The 20436-nt window shown below is 47.1% G+C and overlaps 2 protein-coding genes across 2 annotated transcripts in view; both read left to right on the forward strand.

Annotated features, from left to right (window-relative positions):
* Positions 1–281: 281 nt before the first annotated feature.
* Positions 282–7644, forward strand: LOC143764927 (uncharacterized). The gene is made up of 3 exons (XM_077251046.1): positions 282–490; positions 644–806; positions 6162–7644. Exons 1-3 carry the CDS (start codon positions 394–396, stop codon positions 6847–6849), a joined length of 948 nt encoding a protein of 315 aa, XP_077107161.1. The 5' UTR covers positions 282–393; the 3' UTR covers positions 6850–7644.
* Positions 7645–11651: 4007 nt separating this feature from the next.
* The window catches only part of LOC143764928 (uncharacterized), a 53563-nt gene continuing 44778 nt past the window's right edge, over positions 11652–20436 (forward strand). Inside the window, exons 1-2 of the mRNA XM_077251047.1 lie at positions 11652–11818; positions 14037–14132. Coding sequence (XP_077107162.1) covers positions 14061–14132 — 72 coding nt within the window. The 5' untranslated portion in view covers positions 11652–11818; positions 14037–14060. The remainder of the gene's footprint in view (positions 11819–14036; positions 14133–20436) is intronic.

Below are 20436 nucleotides of genomic sequence, written 5' to 3' on the forward strand. Positions count from 1 at the left end.
CTTTTTTTTTGAGTAGCATCCTGCTGGGAGGAACATTAGGAGCATCCTGGTTTCACTAGGGATGTTTACTAAGCTTAATAACATTATAGCTTTTCAGGGCAGCAAGTATTTGGGGGAAGGTAACATATAGTTGAACTCCCTGCACAAAAACATTCAAAAATACAGGTGTAGAAACCATCAATATACATACATCAAATGGCAAAGGATAGGGCAAAGGTACATATCATGACAGGTGCTGGTGGTTGTTTATATTAGCATATTTGTAACCTTTTTGTTTTCTATTTTTTCTAGGTTTCACAACGGGACCAAGGAGACAGTGGCATAGATGTGGAGCTCCTGATCTCCAGCATCCAGGAGCGTGGCCCGTTGTGGGACAGCCGTGACCCCCGGCACATGGACCAGGTGGTGATCAGGCGTTTGTGGGCAGAGGTGGCAAAGTCGCTGTGGGATGGCTTTGACAGTGCCTCCGCCAAGGACAAAGGCAACTTTCGTGAGTATTGCTGATACGCTGCTATGACCCATCTTGCCAGGATAAACACAACCGTGTGTGATGCTATCAACGCCTAAACTTTGCATCACACACGGTTGTTTTATGCTTTTAAAATGCTACATATGTAACCTTTTTTTTTCTTTGCATTCACAGTGAAAAAGTTGAGGACCAGATGGCGATCCATGAAGGACCGTTTCAATAAGGGGCTGCGTGCTGAGGAGGAGCAATCGAGGAGTGGTGCTGCTGCGACCAAGTCGGTGCCCTACAAATATAACAGGGCACTACAGTTCCTAAGACCGGTCCTTGGCCGCCGACAGTAAGTATTTTGTCCACATACCATATTGCACATTGTACATTGCCCAGACACATAACATATTGCACAGCCACATAGTTCATTGCCCAGCCACATAGCATATTGCACAGCCACATAGTACATTGCCCAGCCACGTACATTGTGCATCCACACACATAGTATATTTGCAGGCCACTATATCGCAGCCACATAGTACACGTTCTAGCCACGTATCCACATAGTACATTTCCCAGGCACGTAGTGTATTGGCCATCAATGTAGTCAGCGTAGCATATTGGCCATCCACGGTAATTTTTTTAGGTTAAGCGAGAGTCCTTGTAGTCCATGACAGGTTACGTTCTGAGCAGGGCCGGACTGGCCATAGGGCACTTCTGGCAAATGCCAGAAGGGCCGGTGCCAGTGGTGGGCCGCTCAATCCGCCGCCCCCGCCGTCGCATTCAACTATACCGGCGTATAGACGCCGGTACAGTTGAATGCAATGATGGAGGAGAGAGCGTCTACAGACGCTCCTCTCCCATCATTCCCCGCTCTGCCTCTGACACTGCGGGTGCGCGATGATGTCATATCATCGCGCACCTGCTGTGTCCCGGGCAGACTGCAGCTGCTGAGACAGGAGCAGGAACCAGGAAGCAACGCTGGGCACGAGGAGAGGTGAGGAGAGTTTTTTTTTTTTCTGGACTGTGGGGCCATTCTCGGAGGAGGTGAGGGGAGGAAGAGAAGAGATGTGGGCTGTATATAGTTCTCTGTGGGCTGTGCTCTGTGCTGTATACTGCTGTGGGCTGTATATAGTTCTCTGTGGGCTGTGCTCTGTGCTGTATACTGCTGTGGGCTGTATATAGTTCTCTGTGGGCTGTGCTCTGTGCTGTATACTGCTGTGGGCTGTATATAGTTCTCTGTGGGCTGTGCTCTGTGCTGTATACTGCTGTGGGCTGTATATAGCTCTCTGTGGGCTGTGCTCTGTGCTGTATACTACTGTGGGCTGTATATAGTTCTCTGTGGGCTGTGCTCTGTGCTGTATACTGCTGTGGGCTGTATATAGTTCTCTGTGGGCTGTGCTCTGTGCTGTATACTACTGTGGGCTGTATATAGTTCTCTGTGGGCTGTGCTCTGTGCTGTATACTGCTGTGGGCTGTATATAGCTCTCTGTGGGCTGTGCTCTGTGCTGTATACTACTGTGTGCTCTGTGCTATATATAGTTCTCTGTGGGCTGTGCTCTGTGCTGTATACTGCTGTGGGCTGTATATAGTTCTCTGTGGGCTGTGCTCTGTGCTGTATACTGCTGTGGGCTGTATATAGTTCTCTGTGGGCTGTGCTCTGTGCTGTATACTACTGTGGGCTGTATATAGCTCTCTGTGGGCTGTGCTCTGCTGTATACTACTGTGGGCTGTATATAGTTCTCTGTGGGCTGTGCTCTGTGCTGTATACTGCTGTGGGCTGTATATAGCTCTCTGTGGGCTGTGCTCTGTGCTGTATACTACTGTGTGCTCTGTGCTATATATAGTTCTCTGTGGGCTGTGCTCTGTGCTGTATACTGCTGTGGGCTGTATATAGTTCTCTGTGGGCTGTGCTCTGTGCTGTATACTGCTGTGGGCTGTATATAGTTCTCTGTGGGCTGTGCTCTGTGCTGTATACTACTGTGTGCTCTGTGCTATATATAGTTCTCTGTGGGCTGTGCTCTGTGCTGTATACTGCTGTGGGCTGTATATAGTTCTCTGTGGGCTGTGCTCTGTGCTGTATACTGCTGTGGGCTGTATATAGTTCTCTGTGGGCTGTGCTCTGTGCTGTATACTACTGTGGGCTGTATATAGCTCTCTGTGGGCTGTGCTCTGCTGTATACTACTGTGGGCTGTATATAGTTCTCTGTGGGCTGTGCTCTGTGCTGTATACTGCTGTGGGCTGTATATAGCTCTCTGTGGGCTGTGCTCTGTGCTGTATACTACTGTGTGCTCTGTGCTATATATAGTTCTCTGTGGGCTGTGCTCTGTGCTGTATACTGCTGTGGGCTGTATATAGTTCTCTGTGGGCTGTGCTCTGTGCTGTATACTGCTGTGGGCTGTATATAGTTCTCTGTGGGCTGTGCTCTGTGCTGTATACTACTGTGGGCTGTATATAGCTCTCTGTGGGCTGTGCTCTGTGCTGTATACTACTGTGGGCTGTATATAGTTCTCTGTGGGCTGTGCTCTGTGCTGTATACTGCTGTGGGCTGTATATAGCTCTCTGTGGGCTGTGCTCTGTGCTGTATACTACTGTGTGCTCTGTGCTATATATAGTTCTCTGTGGGCTGTGCTCTGTGCTGTATACTGCTGTGGGCTGTATATAGTTCTCTGTGGGCTGTGCTCTGTGCTGTATACTGCTGTGGGCTGTATATAGCTCTCTGTGGGCTGTGCTCTGTGCTGTATACTACTGTGTGCTCTGTGCTATATATAGTTCTCTGTGGGCTGTGCTCTGTGCTGTATACTGCTGTGGGCTGTATATAGTTCTCTGTGGGCTGTGCTCTGTGCTGTATACTGCTGTGGGCTGTATATAGTTCTCTGTGGGCTGTGCTCTGTGCTGTATACTACTGTGGGCTGTATATAGCTCTCTGTGGGCTGTGCTCTGTGCTGTATACTACTGTGGGCTGTATATAGTTATCTGTGGGCTGTGCTCTGTGCTGTATGCTACTGTGGGCTGTATATAGTTCTCTGTGGGCTGTGCTCTGTGCTGTATATAGTTCTCTGTGGGCTGTGCTCTGTGCTGTATACTACTGTGGGCTGTATATAGTTATCTGTGGGCTGTGCTCTGTGCTGTATGCTACTGTGGGCTGTATATAGTTCTCTGTGGGCTGTGCTCTGTGCTGTATATAGTTCTCTGTGGGCTGTGCTCTGTGCTGTATACTACTGTGGGCTGTATATAGTTATCTGTGGGCTGTGCTCTGTGCTGTATGCTACTGTGGGCTGTATATAGTTCTCTGTGGGCTGTGCTCTGTGCTGTATATAGTTCTCTGTGGGCTGTGCTCTGTGCTGTATACTACTGTGGGCTGTATATAGTTCTCTGGGCTGTGCTCTGTGCTGTATAATACTGTGTGCTGTATATAGTTCTCTGTGGGCTGTGCTGTATATAGTACTCTGTGGGCTGTGCTGTATATAGTACTCTGTGGGCTGTGCTGTATATAGTACTCTGTGGGCTGTGCTGTGTATAGTACTCTGTGGGCTGTGCTGTATATAGTACTCTGTGGGCTGTGCTGTGTATAGTACTCTGTGGGCTGTGCTGTATATAGTACTCTGTGGGCTGTGCTGTATATAGTACTCTCTGGGCTGTGCTGTATATAGTACTCTCTGGGCTGTGCTGTATATAGTACTCTCTGGGCTGTGCTTTATATAGTACTCTGGGCTGTGCTGTATATAGTACTCTGGGCTGTGCTTTATATAGTTCTCTGTGGGCTGTGCTGTATATAGTTCTCTGTGGGCTGTCCTGTATATAGTTCTCTGTGGGCTGTGCTGTATATAGTTCTCTGTGGGCTGTGCTGTATATATTACTTTGTGGGCTGTGCTGTATATATTACTTTGTGGGCTGTGCTGTATATATTACTCTGTGGGCTGTGCTGTATACTACTGTGTGGACTGTGCTGTATACTTCTACGTGGGCTGTGCTGTATACTACTGTGTGGTCTGTGCTGTATACTACTGTGTGGTCTGTGCTGAATACTGCTGTGTGGGCTGTGTTATCTACTACGCGAGCTGTGCTATAGTATGCAGGCTGTGCTGTATACTATGCGGTTTGTGCTATATAATATGCGGGCTTTGCTATATACTATGTGGAGTATATTATATTCTATGGGGGAGGCCATGTTATGTACAATGTGGCTGTGTTATATACTATTGTGGGGGTATATTATATTCTATGGAGGAGGCTGCGTTATATACTATGGGGGGCTGCATTATATTCTATGGGGGGCTACATTATATATTATGGGGAGGTGGGCTGTATTATATTCTATGGGGGTTACATACTCTGGGGTGGCTGCATTATACTCTGTGGGGTGGCTGCATTATACTCTGGGGTGGCTGCATTATACTCTGGGGTGGCTGCATTATACTCTGGGGTGGCTGCATTATACTCTGGGGTGGCTGCATTATACTATATGTGGGCTGCATTATACTGTATCGAGGACTATGGGGAATACGTTATACTATATGAAGAACTATGGGGTGCATTATACTATGGGAAGTGAATTGTACTACATGGATGACTGGCGGTGCATTATACTATATGGAGCACTATGAGGATTGTATTATGCTATATGGAGGACTATGAGGATTGTATTATGCTATATGGAGGACTATGAGGAGTGTATTATACTATGTGGAGGACTGAGCAGTGTATTTTAATATATGGAGGACTATAGGGAGTGTATTATACTATATGGAGGACTATGGAGCACATTATAATATATGGAGGACTATGGGGTGTATTTTACTAAACAAGTAAAATGCTGCATATTCGGATTGTTTTTGCTGGAACAAAAAGCCTTGTTGTCAGCAGCACATTGCCAGTGTAAACTGTAGATGTGCTGCTGAAAACATGATACTGTATGGTGATCTATTAGTGATCGTTCTGTCTCATCATTATTCCTCAGCTGGTGGAAAGAGGCCGGGAAACAAGCGTTGAACAACTTCAGTATTGTCGATCAAACTCGTTTAGCGGCCTGAACTCAGCGCACGTAAATACAACAGAAAGGCTTCTGTGTGATGTGCAATATGTTAGCATTTGCGGACCCATTTTAAACTTTGCCTAGGGCCCCACTTTGCCTAAAACCGGCCCTGCCTACAAGTGTACAAAGATATTATACAGTCACCATGTGACAAGTGGGCCTGTGTAACTTCAAATGCCAGGGCTGAATTTTAGTCCCAGTCCGGCCCTGGTTCTGAGTCAGTGTAGTTCTGATCGCAGGAATAATGATGACGTCTCGATCACATGATCCTAACGTCATGGACATTCCTGCGATCAGATCAGCAAAGTCTGGTTTTTATTTTTTTTTTATTTTTTTATAGACCTTAAATTTTATATTATTTTTGCGACATAGACGGCATCTTGAAATTATTTTTTCACACAAAAATTTTTTAAAAATATGACGGGTATGCATTGCCTTTGGCAGAGGGAATGTACAGTCATTTTCTGCCGTCGGTATGTCCATGATTGTTATCGTGAGCCCTAATGGTCAGCTGGCGATAACAATCAGCAATTTATTATAGGCCACACAGACTGAGAGACAGGGGATTGTAATGTTTTGATGTGTCATGTAATGTAAATTTTTTACAGGAGTTGGCGTATGTGATAGTTTATTAATTGAAGACTAATTTTTTCCTTTTCTTTTCACAGGACACACAGCAGCACCCTCCAGCGAGCTCGCCCCTGTGAAGCGGAACTTCATGGATCGCCATCTGACCCGTCACAGCCCTCCCACAGCGACAGCAGGCTTGCACCACCATCATCTGGAGAACCGGCTGCCGGTACATCAGGTTTTCCCCTGCCCGAGGCCTCTGGCGCACCTTCATTCGGGAATTCCCGACAGTGCCAGCGTGCCTCGGACAGGTCAGTCATGCCCGAATTTTTGCACTTGAGCACGGTGTTCCAGAACGGTTTCAAGGCGTTGAGAGATCAAATGTCCAGTATGGAACGGCGCCTTGAAAACCTGGAAGCCGAGCTCTCAAATCCGGCAAAGCATTTTTTAAGTACAATTGCTAAAGGCATGGTGGAAAACCTTACGCCGGAACTCCAGATTTCGGTGATGCAGGACTGCAACAATTCTTACGTGAGGGCTCTGCAGCAGGCTCGGGTCATGCAGTCAGCGACACTGCCCGTAGTGCCGTCGCTGGCTAGCATGACTCCGACTCCTGCTGCAGAGTCACTCCAGCCACCCCACCCTGGTCCAAGTGCCGGGCGACGCCACCACAGGCACCATACTAGTGTGCGGCCCACTCCTGCTCCTGCCAGACCCTCATCCTCCCGTAGGAGTGCTTCTGGGGGAGATGCCGCAGAAGGCAGGAAAAAAAAAAAAAACACATAAGAGGAGGCACACAGAGAGACACACAGAGGCACAGGTTCTGGCTGCTCCAGTACAGACACCATCTCATCGTGGCTCTAGTCACAGCAGGAGCAGCCAGGGCCAACCAAGACAGAAATACAGGCGGCTTGTGTTGCCTCCTCCCTCCCCTACTGATGATGCGGTCTCCCCAGTGTACCCTGCGGGGGGTTTGGACCTGCCGTCAAGCCTCCTCGACTATGGCTCCTCCTCCTCCTCCTCCTATTCCACTCCCCGTCCACGTTCAAGAACTCGAAGCTACCGGTCACCGCTGGTAGCGGAAGTTGATCCCCCCTCGGCTGTTGATGATACCCCCTAATTTTCTTTTCCCTTTTTTTTCTGTTTCCCCCAAATAAAAAGTTATTTTATTGAAAAAAATATTTGGTCTTCTTTTAACGTACACTTCTCGGCAATTCACTCCGTGCGCCGTTTATTTGTGCTTCAAACACCTCATATATGCAATGTCAGACAGTATTTTTGGATTTTTTAATTTTAACATTTCTTTGGGTGTCTCTCATTGCTGTATGAGGTGTTTACAAACACTAAAGTGTATGAGGTGTTTTCAAACACTAAGGGTATGTGTCCACGCTCAGGATTGCATCCGGATTTGGTCAGGATTTTAATTCAATATTTGTAGCCAAAACCAGGCGTGGGTGATAAATACAGAAGTGGTGCATATGTTTCTATTCTACTTTTCCTCTAATTGTTCCACTCCTGGTTTTGGCTTACAAATACTGATGAAAAAACCTGAGCAAATCCGGATGCAATCCTGAACGTGGACACATACCGTAAAGTTACCTTCACACAAAAGGCCCCGTCTCACACAGCGACGCTGCAGCGATACAGACAACGATGCTGATCGCTGCAGCGTCGCTGTGTGGTCGCTGGGGAGCTGTCACACAGACAGCTCTCTCCAGCGACCAACGATCAGGGGAACGACTTCGGCATCGTTGAAACTGTCTTCAACGATGCCGAAGTCCCCCTGCAGCACCCGGGTAACCAGGGTAAACATCGGGTTACTAAGCGCAGGGCCGCGCTTAGTAACCCGATGTTTACCCTGGTTACCAGCGTAAATGTAAAAAAAAACAAACAGTACATACTCACCATCTGTTGCCCGTCAGGTCCCTTGGCGTCTGCTTCCTGCTCTGACTGAGCCGCCGTACAGTGAGAGCAGAGCGCAGCGGTGACGTCACTGCTGTGCTCTCACTTTACGGCGGCAGTCAGAGCAGGAAGCAGACGCCAAGGGACCTGACGGGCAACAGATGGTGAGTATGTACTGTTTGTTTTTTTTTACATTTACGCTGGTAACCAGGGTAAACATCGGGTTACTAAGCGCGGCCCTGCGCTTAGTAACCCGATGTTTACCCTGGTTACCAGTGAAGACATCGCTGGATCGGTGTCACACACACCGATTCAGCGATGTCAGCGGGACCTCAACGACCAAAAAAAGGTCCAGGCCATTCTGACACGACCAGCGATCTCGCAGCAGGGGCCTGATCGCTGGTACGTGTCACACATAGCGAGATCGCTACTGAGGTCGCTGTTGCGTCACAAAACTTGTGACTCAGCAGCGATCTCACTAGCGATCTCGTTATGTGAGACGGGGCCTTTAACAATGCTGCAGCAACACAGACAATGATGCAATTCACTGCAGCATCGGTATTTGGTCGCTGGAGTGCTGTCTGTGTGACAGCTCTCTAGCGACCAACGATGCCGAGGTCCCCGGGTAACCATGGTAAACATCGGGTTGAAGTGCAGGGCGCACTTCTGATGTTTACCATGGTTACCAGTGTAAAATGAAAAAAAAAAAACATTCACAATCGCATCGCCCGGCGTCAGCTTCCCTGCACTGACTGAGTGACGTCCCTCACAGCAAAGCGGTAAAATCAACGCTGTGCTGTGAATTTACTTTACGGCCGGCGCTCAGTCAGTGAAGGAAGCGGACGCCAGGGGACGCGAAGATGAGTATATTTATTTTTATTTTTTAGTTTACATTTAACACTGGTAACCACGGTAAACATCGGGTTACTAAGCGCGACCATGCGCTTGGTAACCCGTTGTTTACCCTGGTTAACAGTAAACATCGCTGGTATCGTTGTTGTTGCTGTCAAACACAACGATACACTGCGATCTTAAACAAATATGTTATATGCTATGGCATAATAATTTGCTCTTTGAAAAAGGGTAGAAAACTTAGAAAAAAATTTTATTAAACAACATTTTCAAAAGAAAGGTTTACAAATTTTTAGAATGGCACATTACATTAGTGAACTATAGGTAGATGCCTAATTTGACATAACCAAACCAACCAAAAAGGATTTATTGCACATCATGTAGAATTAGTTTATTACCACAATCACAATACAGGGATTTATTGGTGTAGTTAAATGCAGAATAAAGTCCAACAGTAAAACAAACACTACACCATTGTATCTTGCCATGACACACGGCCAACATCTGACACAAAATAGGCCGCAAAACGATCCCTCATCTGTGCAATTTCCACACTTGTCCTCAGAGGATGATCCTGGTAATCGGGCAATGTGTTGGCTATGGGTTCATCCAGTTCAATGTTCAGTCTCTCTTTGGTCAGAATATAATTGTGGAGAACCACACACGCCTTCACCACCTCATCCACTGTCTCAGTTTTCAGATTAATGGCGGATCCTAATATACGCCATTTGGAGACAAGGATGCCAAAGGCGCACTCCACAGTCCTTCTGGCCCTGGACAGCCTGTAATTGAAGACCCTTTTTGTATGGTCCAGGCCCCGACTGGAGTAGGGTTTCAATAGGTTGGCAGACATTTGGAATGCTTCATCCCCAACCACAACAAATGGCATCGCAGGGCCTTCGGTGTGGGGAAGAGGTCGTGGCTGGGGGAAATTAAAATTGTTGGTATATAATTTTTGGCCCATATCAGAGTCTTTAAATGTGCGAGAGTCATTTGCACGGCCAAATGCACCAATATCCACTGCGAGAAAACGGCAGTCCGCACCGGCAATTGCCATTAGCACAGTAGAAAAGTATTTTTTGTAGTTGAAGAACATGGATCCACTTTTCCCTGGCTTGGTAATCCGAATATGCTTTCCATCCACCGCGCCAATACAGTTTGGGAAAGAACACAGTTGGTCAAATTTCTGGGCGTTGTACTCCCAGATTTCTCTTGTAGGGACGGGTAAAAATTCCTCCCGGAGATTATCCCACAAAGCGCGGCAGGTCTCAGCAATAATCCCGGAGAGAGTGGAGACTCCAATCCGGAATTGAAACTGAAGGGATCGCAAGGTCTCTCCAGTAGCCAGGAAACTGCCAAGAAGAGAAAGAAATTACATTAAAGTACACATTAAAGTACATTGCAATTTATAAAAGTACATTGACCATAACACCCCCAAAAAAAATTAAGAAAAAATAAAAAAAAAAGGAAAGAACATATCTCAGTCATTCAAACAGCTACGTACCGTAGAGTCACCAGAAGCCGCTCCTCTGCGGATATAGCTCTCCGGAGCTGAGTATCCTGCCTGCTAATGGCTCCTTCCACCCGACGCAGAAGATACCGGAAGCTCTCCTGAGACATCCTGGTGTACTCGAAATATTTCTCCAGGTTCTCATTCAGTTCGCCAAACAAGCTATGGTATGCTCCACGGCTCTCCCGGACTTCCAAGATAGGGTGTATCCAAAATCGGCGATGAATCCATCTCCGTTTTTCTCTTTCTCTTTGATGAGAACAGGCGACAGCATAGGCATGAGCAAAGGCAAATTCCATCTCCATATCCATGACGATACTGTCCATGGGACGCTCCATCATGAATACCAGCAAATGGGAGGAATTCATGTCTGCCATGGTATATATACACAATTACATAAACACCAACCCTCTTCTAGCCATTGGTGGTCCTTATCTATTGTGTAGACACTTTTTTTTGTGGGTGGGATGAAGAATGACTCACTGCACAAAAAACGCATGCGGCGCAAAACGCTGCGTTTTTTGTTGAAAACGCAACTGCGTTTACAAAAAACGCAGCGTTTTGCGCCGCATGCGTTGAAAGCATGTGGCGCAAAACGCAGCGTTGTGCATGCGTTTTGCTGCGTTTTTGTTTGCGTTGTGCGTTGCGGCGACGACGCTGCGGCGCACAACGCAAATGTGAACGTAGCCTTACACAGTCTGATCCAAAGCTGAACAACAAACCTGATGTGTGAAAGTAGCCTAATAATACCGAAAACTGGGCAGTGTGAATAGTGCGGCTCCATTCATTCTCTATGGGACCCCCCGCGATGGCTGAGCTCTGCATTGGGTCAGCTCCAGTGGTCCCATGGAGTGTGAATGGATCAGCAGTGTGCAGGACTGACCACCGCTCCATCCACACGCCACAGGGACACTGCTATTAACCCCTTCCCTGGCTACCACCAGAAATCTCACCAGGAATACTAACATCCCCCATCCCACCTCACGTCATATCGTTATCTAGCAAATATAAAGGCGCCTGAACACCATCCCTCTCCATGAACTATATGAACATGATGTATTATTTAAGTAGGAACACACATTCTGCCTTTTACATAGTGAGAAGCAGAGGTCGACGGTCAGTGACAGTCCGGCCACTCCGATATCTCCGGGTATAGCTAGTCCCCCAGAATATGGCGGCTCCGGAGACTGACAGCACCTGCTCTGGTGACACTTCTGTCTGACAGTGCATCCTCTTGTGACTGTGACTGCTGCTTTACGATTGGCACGTCATGGTCACATGGTCAGGGAGACCTTAATGGCAATGTGGGCGGGGTGATTGACCATGACTTCCGCCTATCCCACAACCATGAATCCGGTATGTTGCTAAGGGAGCGATTAATTACTGCTGGTTACCTCTCAGCCCTGTGGTCACGTGTACGTTATGACTGACCAATGCGGCGTGCGCGGATCCCCCTGACGTGACCGGCACTGAGGTGACTCACGTGATCAGGTTAGTCATGTGATCTAGAAGTAACATGTCATAGGGTAAAGGTGAAGGGTGAAGAGTAATAAAGCCCCTTCCTCTATAGCACAGCCTCTTCTACTGTAATAATGCTCCTTCCTCTATAACCTAACCTCTTCTACTGTAATAATGCCCCTTCCTCTATAACCTAACCTCTTGTACTGTAATAATGCCCCTTCCTCTATAACCTAACCTCTTCTACTGTAATAATGCTCCTTCCTCTATAACCTAACCTCATCTACTGTAATAATGCCCCTTCCTCTATAACCTAACCTCTTCTACTGTAATAATGCCCCTTCCTATATAACCTAACCTCTTCTACTGTAATAATTCCCCTTCCTATATAACCTAACCTCATCTACTGTAATAATGCCCCTTCCTCTATAACCTAACCTCTTCTACTGTAATAATGCCCCTTCCTCTATAACCTAACCTCTTCTACTGTAATAATGCCCCTTCCTATATAACCTAACCTCTTCTACTGTAATAATGCCCCTTCCTATATAACCTAACCTCATCTACTGTAATAATGCCCCTTCCTCTATAACCTAACCTCTTCTACTGTAATAATGCCCCTTCCTCTATAACCTAACCTCATCTACTGTAATAATGCCCCTTCCTCTCTGACCTAACCTCTTCTGTAATAATACCCCTTCCCCTATAACCTAACCTCATCTACTATAATAATGCCCCTTCCTCTATAACCTAACCTCATCTACTGTAATAATGCTCCTTCCTCTATAGCACAGCCTCTTCTACTGTAATAATGCCCCTTCCTCTATACCATAGCCTCTTCTACTGTAATAATGCCCCTTCCTCTATACCATAGCCTCTTCTACTGTAATAATGCCCCTTCCTCTCTGACCTAACCTCTTCTGTAATAATACCCCTTCCCCTATAACCTAACCTCATCTACTATAATAATGCCCCTTCCTCTATAACCTAACCTCATCTACTGTAATAATGCTCCTTCCTCTATAGCACAGCCTCTTCTACTGTAATAATGCCCCTTCCTCTATACCATAGCCTCTTCTACTGTAATAATGCCCCTTCCTCTATTACCTAACCTCCTCTACTGTAATAATGCCCCTTCCTCTGTAACCTAACCTCATCTACAGTAATAATGCTCCTTCTATAACCTAACCTCATCTACTGTAATATTGCCCTTCCTCTATAACTTAACCTCATCTACTGTAATAATACCCCTTCCCCTATAACCTAACCTCATCTACTGTAATAATGCCCCTTCCTCTATAACCTAACCTCATCTACTGTAATAATGCCCCTTCCTCTATAACCTAACCTCATCTACTGTAATAATGCCCCTTCCTCTATAACGTAACCTCATCTACTGTAATAATGCCCCTTCCTCTATAACCTAACCTCTTGTACTGTAATAATGCCCCTTCCTCTATAACCTAACCTCTTCTACTGTAATAATGCTCCTTCTTCTATAACCTAACCTCATCTACTGTAATAATGCCCCTTCCTCTACAGCATAGCTTCTTCTACTGTAATAATGCCACATCCCCATACCATAGCCTCTTCTACTGTAATAATGCTCCTTCCTCTATAGCCTAACCTCTACTGTAATAATACCCCTCCCTCTATAACCTAACCTCATCTACTGTAATAATGCCCCTTCCTCTATAACCTAACCTCTTCCACTGTAATAATGGCCCTTCCTCTATAACCTAACCTCTTCTACTGTAATAATGCCCCTTCCTCTATAACCTAACCTCATCTACTTTAATAATGCCCCTTCCTCTATAACCTAACCTCTTCTACTGTAATAATACCCCTTCCTCTATAACCTAACCTCATCTACTGTAATAATGCCCCTTCCTCTATAACCTAACAACCTAACCTCTTCTACTGTAATAATGTTCCTTCCTCTATAACCTAACGTCTTTTACTGTAACAAAGCCTCTTCCTCTATAACCTAACCTCTTCTACTGTAATAATTCTCCTTCCTCTATAACCTAAGCTCTTCTACTGTAATAATGCTCCTTCCTCTATTATCTAACCTCTTCTACTGTAACAAAGCCTCTTCCTCTATAACCTAACCTCTTCTACTGTAATAATGCTCCTTCCTCTATAACCTAACCTCTTCTACTTTAATAATGCTCCTTCCTCTATAACCTAACCTCTTCTACTGTAATAATGCCCCTTCCTCTATAACCTAACCTCTTCTACTATTCTACAGTATTATGCCTATCATAGAGTAACCATGGCCAAAGGCAACGTCACCGACGCCATTCTCAGCCTCACCTTGGAGATCATCTACCTGCTGACCGGAGAGGTGAGGGTTTAAGGGCAATACTTCACTTATCTATTAGGGGGTGTAATAGGGTGCACATTTCTGGATTATCCCCAAATCCCAACTCTCCAGAACAGGGTCCCGTCTTTCCCCGCCCATGTGACGGGAGGTGGATGCTCTTGTTCAACTGTATCCAGTATATAGACATGGCTGTGCAGCTCAGGACCTCTGCTCTGGAGATAAGTGTCTGCTGGGAGGCCAGCCCCGTAATATTTTAAGGCCATGGCCAGACAAGTGGGGATTAGGGGAAATAGGTCACATGAGCTCACTTTCATCTTTTTATACTAACCCATTTCCACCCAATATATTTAGTGTACCCCAAACATGGTGCCACTAAAAGGGGTTGACCAGTCTGAAAAGAAAAGTTGGCAGTCACTGCACTGATGTAAGTGGGTGGTCATGTGACCTCCGGTATGCCATTTTTATACTTGCAGTCTCATCTCACTGTATGGGACTACAAACTGCCGCGTTGCGACCGTGGGCAATGGCACACTGTCACTTTTCCCTGTGAGACTAGGCGGCATGTGGAGAATCGCTGGGTCATTTTAACCGTACAGTGAACACCGTAAAAACAAAATACAATGGCAGGATTGCAGTTTTGTCTCACGTGGAATTTTTCACATTTTATGGTAAAATAAATGTTTTTCAAAACAAGCCCTTGTACCGCCATGTCGACTGAAAAATAGAAAAAAAAGTCACGGCTCTAGGAACAAGGGAGGGAAAAAAACAAAAATGCAAAACCGAAAATCCCCAGGTTCTTAAGGGGAAAAAGAGAATTTTTTTTTGAAAAATAACTGTGTATATGCTCATCTTGTTTAGGGGTAATCATTAGATTTGTTACAATGGCAACCGTCTTGTTGGTTAGCACAACGCCTGTTCTAGACCTGGAGAAGGACCAGTGGTGTCACTACAGAGAACTCCAGACCTATGTGAACCATTTTTCCTTTTCATGTTACTTGATATCAGTGAATCCAGAGAACCAGCCTGACCCAAACCGGATAACCTGTCAGTTGTTCCCAAAAACTGAGCACTGGCAGATGTATCTGACGGAGGAGGGACACGATGCAGCAGGACTGCGGAGTCAGTGTCCTTTTTGGTGGAGTCGGTATTAAATGGACTCCTAAAATATATAATAAATTGGGTGCAGTAGTACAATGCAGGATGTGCTGTAAATGTTATTATAAGAATATGCGAAAGCTATGAAATGTCCTATAAATGTCTGTTCTGTTCCTGATGTAAGGATCTCTGCCTTTAGTTGAGATTAATCTGTGCTGCACTTTATTCACATGTCAGTAGTGACCAGTGCTGTGGGGTCGGGAGTGAGGGAAATGTCCTATAAATGTCTGTTTTGTTCCTGATCTAAGGATCTCTGCCTTTAGTTGAGATGAATCTGTGCTGCACTTTATTCACATGTCAGTAGTGACCAGTGCTGTGGGGTCGGGAGTGAGGGAAATGTCCTATAAATGTCTGTTCTGTTCCTGATGTAAGGATCTCTGCCTTTAGTTGAGATGAATCTGTGCTGCACTTTATTCACATGTCAGTAGTGACCAGTGCTGTGGGGTCGGGAGTGAGGGAAATGTCCTATAAATGTCTGTTTTGTTCCTGATCTAAGGATCTCTGCCTTTAGTTGAGATGAATCTGTGCTGCACTTTATGCACATGTCAGTAATGACCAGTGCTGTGGGGTCGGGAGTGAGGGAAATGTCCTATAAATGTCTGTTCTGTTCCTGATGTAAGGATCTCTGCCTTTAGTTGAGATGAATCTGTGCTGCACTTTATTCACATGTCAGTAGTGACCAGTGCTGTGGGGTCGGGAGTGAGGGAAATGTCCTATAAATGTCTGTTCTGTTCCTGATCTAAGGATCTCTGCCTTTAGTTGAGATGAATCTGTGCTGCACTTTATGCACATGCTCAGTAGTGACCAGTGCTGTGGGGTCGGGAGTCAGGGAAATGTCCTATAAATGTCTGTTCTGTTCCTGATCTCAGGATCTCGGCCTTTAGTTGAGATGAATCTGTGCTGCACTTTATGTACATGGTCAGTAGTGACCAGTGCTGTGGAGTGAGTCGGGAGTGAGGGAAACTGAGGAGTTGGAAGACTCTGCACGCTACTAGCACAGTGGCCGGCTGCTGTCTCCCTCCTGCAGTGAATGGTGCTGCCCGTCTGACCTGATCATGACGCTTTTCCCCAGCTGCAGTTTTCTTCACTCTGTGCACGCTGGGATTGGCTCAGGCACGCTGGGTCCTAGTGCCCACCTTGCATTTCACCTAGACACTTCCTGGTCCTGCCTGCAAACTTTATCAGTAAGTGCTGGGGATGGAACATTTTAGGTTTATTAAATTCAGGTATGTCACTGTGATGTGAATGTGAGACCATGGGGGTGTTGTGGGCGCTGAAAGTGTGTGAGGGGGGACAGGGCATTGAGGGGGTGGATGTGAGTTGATGGGGGCATTGGGGCTGAAGTGGGGGAGGGGGACAGGTCACTGGAGGCTGAATATTATAATGTTTTGTTATGATATTATATGTGCTCCATCACGTAATATTTGCTGTCTGGGGAGGCTGGAGATGGGGGGGGAGGGCAGGGGGCTTTTGATAGGTACCACCTGGGTCTTTTATGAGTACTAGTATACAAAGCCCCTATATAGTAACCAAGAGCTGCATCACATTTACAGCACCACTTTTATTTCACTGCTGAAAATCCCCTTCCCCTGCCCCCTGTCTGATACTCACCTTCTGGCGTTTTCATCTGTTTTTGTCTCCCCTCGGCTCCGTCTCCTGCAGTTTGTGGCCTGTCTGGGGCTCCAGTGTTTCATGGAGCAGCGCAGAGGTCACTAATCAGTGTGAGTCTATGGGGGCCTCGTTCTGGCCTCTTTCTCACTCTCAGGCTATGTGCACATGTTGCAGATTGGCCGCTGTGGATTTACAGCAGTTTTCCATGCGGTGTACAGTACCATGTAAACCTATGGAAAACCAAATCCGCAGTGCCCATGGTGTTGAAAATACCGCGCGGAAATGCTGCATTGTATTTTCTGCAGCATGTCAATTCTTTGTGCGGATTCCGCAGCGTTTTACACCTGCTCCATAATAGGAATCCGCAGGTGTAAAAACGCAGGCGAAATCTGCACAAAAAACACAGGAAATCCACGGTAAATCCACAGGTAAAACACAGCACGTTTTACCTGTGGATTTTGCAAAAACGGTGCGGAAAAATCCGCACACGAATCCGCAACAAGTGCACATAGCCTCATAGTCTTACATTGAGCGCTTGTGACGTAGCTTCCAGCTTCTGGCCTGTCAGAAGCTGCGCTCACAAGTTTGAGCCGTGGGACTGCAGCAGTGCCACAAAATAGTGACTACGCCGGAGGATGAGTACATGACCAGGGACGGGGACTTGCGCTTAAAACACCACTCCAGCGGTGGAAAAAAAAACCCTGCTAGAGTGGTGTTTTAATAATTTAATAATAAGCAATTTATTACTAAAAAGTTGATAAAGGATTGGAATAAATGTCTGCAGTCACTTTGTGACTGCAGACTGCCAAATCAGGACAGGGAGCTGCGGGCCCATCATACTGTGTATAAGGGAGCTGCGGGCCCATCATACTGTGTATAAGGGAGCTGCGGGCCCATCATACTGTGTATAAGGGAGCTGTGGAACAATTATACTCTGTATAAGGGAGCTGTGGGCCCATCATACTGTGTATAAGGGAGCTGCGGGCCCATCATACTGTGTATAAGGGAGCTGCGAGCCCATCATACTGTGTATAAGGGAGCTGCGGGCCCATCATACTGTGTATAAGAGAGCTGCGGGCCCATCATACTGTGTATAAGGGAGCTGTGGGACAATTATACTGTGTATAAGGGAGCTGTGGGCCCATCATACTGTGTATAAGGGAGCTGCGGGCCCATCATACTGTGTATAAGGGAGCTGCGAGCCCATCATACTGTGTATAAGGGAGCTGCGGGCCCATCATACTGTGTATAAGGAAGCTGCGGGCCCATCATACTGTGTATAAGGGAGCTGCGGGCCCATCATACTGTGTATAAGGGAGCTGCTGGCCAATCATACTGTGTATAAGGGAGCTGCGGGCCCATTATACTGTGTATAAGGGAGCTGTGGGCCCATCATACTGTGTATAAGGGAGCTGCGGGCCCATCATACTGTGATAAGGGAGCTGTGGGCCCATCATACTGTGTATAAGGGAGCTGCGGGCCCATCATACTGTGTATAAGGGAGTTGCGGGCCCATCATACTGTGTATAAGGGAGCTGCGGGCCCATCATATTGTGTATAAGGGAGCTGCGGGCCTATCATACTGTATATAAGGGAGCTGCGGGCCCATCATACTGTGTATAAGGGAGCTGCGGGCCCATCATACTGTGTATAAGGAAGCTGTGGGCCCATGTGTATAGAGGAGCTGTGGGCCCATCATACTGTATATAGAGGAGCTGTGTGTCCATCATACTGTGTATAAGGGAGCTGTGAGTCCATCATACTGTGTATAAGGGACCTGCGGGCCCATCATACTGTGTATAAGGGAGCTGTGGGCCCATCATACTGTGTATAAGGGAGCTGTGGGCCCACCATACTGTGTATAAGGGAGCTGAGGGCCCATCATACTGTGTATAAGGGAGCTGCGGGCCTATCATACTGTGTATACAGGAGCTGCGCCCAATCATACTGCATATAAGGGAGCTGCGGGCCAATCATACTGTGTATAAGGGAGCTGCGGGCCCATCATACTGTGTATAAGGGAGCTGCGGGCCCATCATACTGTGATAAGGGAGCTGTGGGCCCATCATACTGTGTATAAGGGAGCTGTGGGCCCATCATACTGTGATAAGGGAGCTGTAGGCCCATCATACTGTGTATAAGGGAGCTGCGGGCCAATCATACTGTGTATAAGGGAGCTGCGGGCCCATCATACTGTGTATAAGGGAGCTGCGGGCCCATCATACTGTGATAAGGGAGCTGTGGGCCCATCATACTGTGTATAAGGGAGCTGCGGGCCCATCATACTGTGATAAGGGAGCTGTAGGCCCATCATACTGTGTATAAGGGAGCTGCGGGCCAATCATACTGTGTATAAGGGAGCTGCGGGCCCATCATACTGTGTATATGGGAGCTGCGGGCCCATCATACTGTGATAAGGGAGCTGTGGGCCCATCATACTGTGTATAGGGAGCTATGGGCCCATCATACTGTGTATAAGGGAGCTGCGGGCCCATCATACTGTGTACAGGGAGCTGTGGGCCAATCATACTGTGTATAGGAGAGCTGTGGGCCCATCATACTGTGTATAGAAGAGCTGCGGGCTCATCATACTGTGTATAAGGAAACTGTGGCCCCATCATACTGTGTACAGGGGAACTGTGAGGGACATCTTTCTGTTTGACGGAACCTGCAGGCCCATCATACTGTTTATAAGGGAGCTGTGGACTCACTATACTGTGTATAAGGGAGCTGCGGGCCCATCATACTGTGTATAAGGGAGCTGCGGGCCCATCATACTGTGATAAGGGAGCTGTGGGCCCATCATACTGTGTATAAGGGAGCTGCGGGCCCATCATACTGTGATAAGGGAGCTGTGGGCCCATCCTGCTGTGTATAAGGGAGCTGCGGGCCCATCATACTGTGTATAAGGGAGCTGCGGGCCAATCATACTGTGTATAAGGGAGCTGTGGGCCCATCATACTGTGTATAAGGGAGCTGCGGGCCCATCATACTGTGATAAGGGAGCTGTGGGCCCATCATACTGTGTATAAGGGAGCTGCGGGCCCATCATACTGTGTATAAGGGAGCTGCGGGCCAATCATACTGTGTATAAGGGAGCTGCGGGCCCATCATACTGTGTATATGGGAGCTTCGGGCCCATCATACTGTGATAAGGGAGCTGTGGGCCCATCATACTGTGTATAGGGAGCTATGGGCCCATCATACTGTGTATAAGGGAGCTGCGGGCCCATCATACTGTGTATACGGGAGCTGCGGGCCCATCATACTGTGTATAAGGGAGCTGCGGGCCCATCATACTGTGTATAGGGAGCTATGGGCCCATCATACTGTGTATAAGGGAGCTGCGGGCCCATCATACTGTGTACAGGGAGCTGTGGGCCAATCATACTGTGTATAGGAGAGCTGTGGGCCCATCATACTGTGTATAGAAGAGCTGCGGGCCCATCATACTGTGTATAAGGGAGCTGCGGGCTCATCATACTGTGTATAAGGGAGCTGTGGGCCAATCATACTGTGTATAAGGGAGCTGCGGACCCATCATACTGTGTATAAGGGA

The sequence above is a fragment of the Ranitomeya variabilis genome, chromosome 4 (genome assembly GCF_051348905.1).
Source record: "Ranitomeya variabilis isolate aRanVar5 chromosome 4, aRanVar5.hap1, whole genome shotgun sequence".
NCBI lineage: Eukaryota > Metazoa > Chordata > Amphibia > Anura > Dendrobatidae > Ranitomeya > Ranitomeya variabilis.

Coding starts and splice junctions, on each gene's coding strand:
- LOC143764927 (XM_077251046.1), top strand. CDS start 394: ATGGACCAGGTGGTGATCAGGCGTTTGTGGGCAGAGGTGGCAAAGTCG. Junction 491..643: donor CAAGGACAAAGGCAACTTTC/GTGAGTATTGCT, acceptor TTGCATTCACAG/TGAAAAAGTTGAGGACCAGA. Junction 807..6,161: donor CCGGTCCTTGGCCGCCGACA/GTAAGTATTTTG, acceptor TTCTTTTCACAG/GACACACAGCAGCACCCTCC.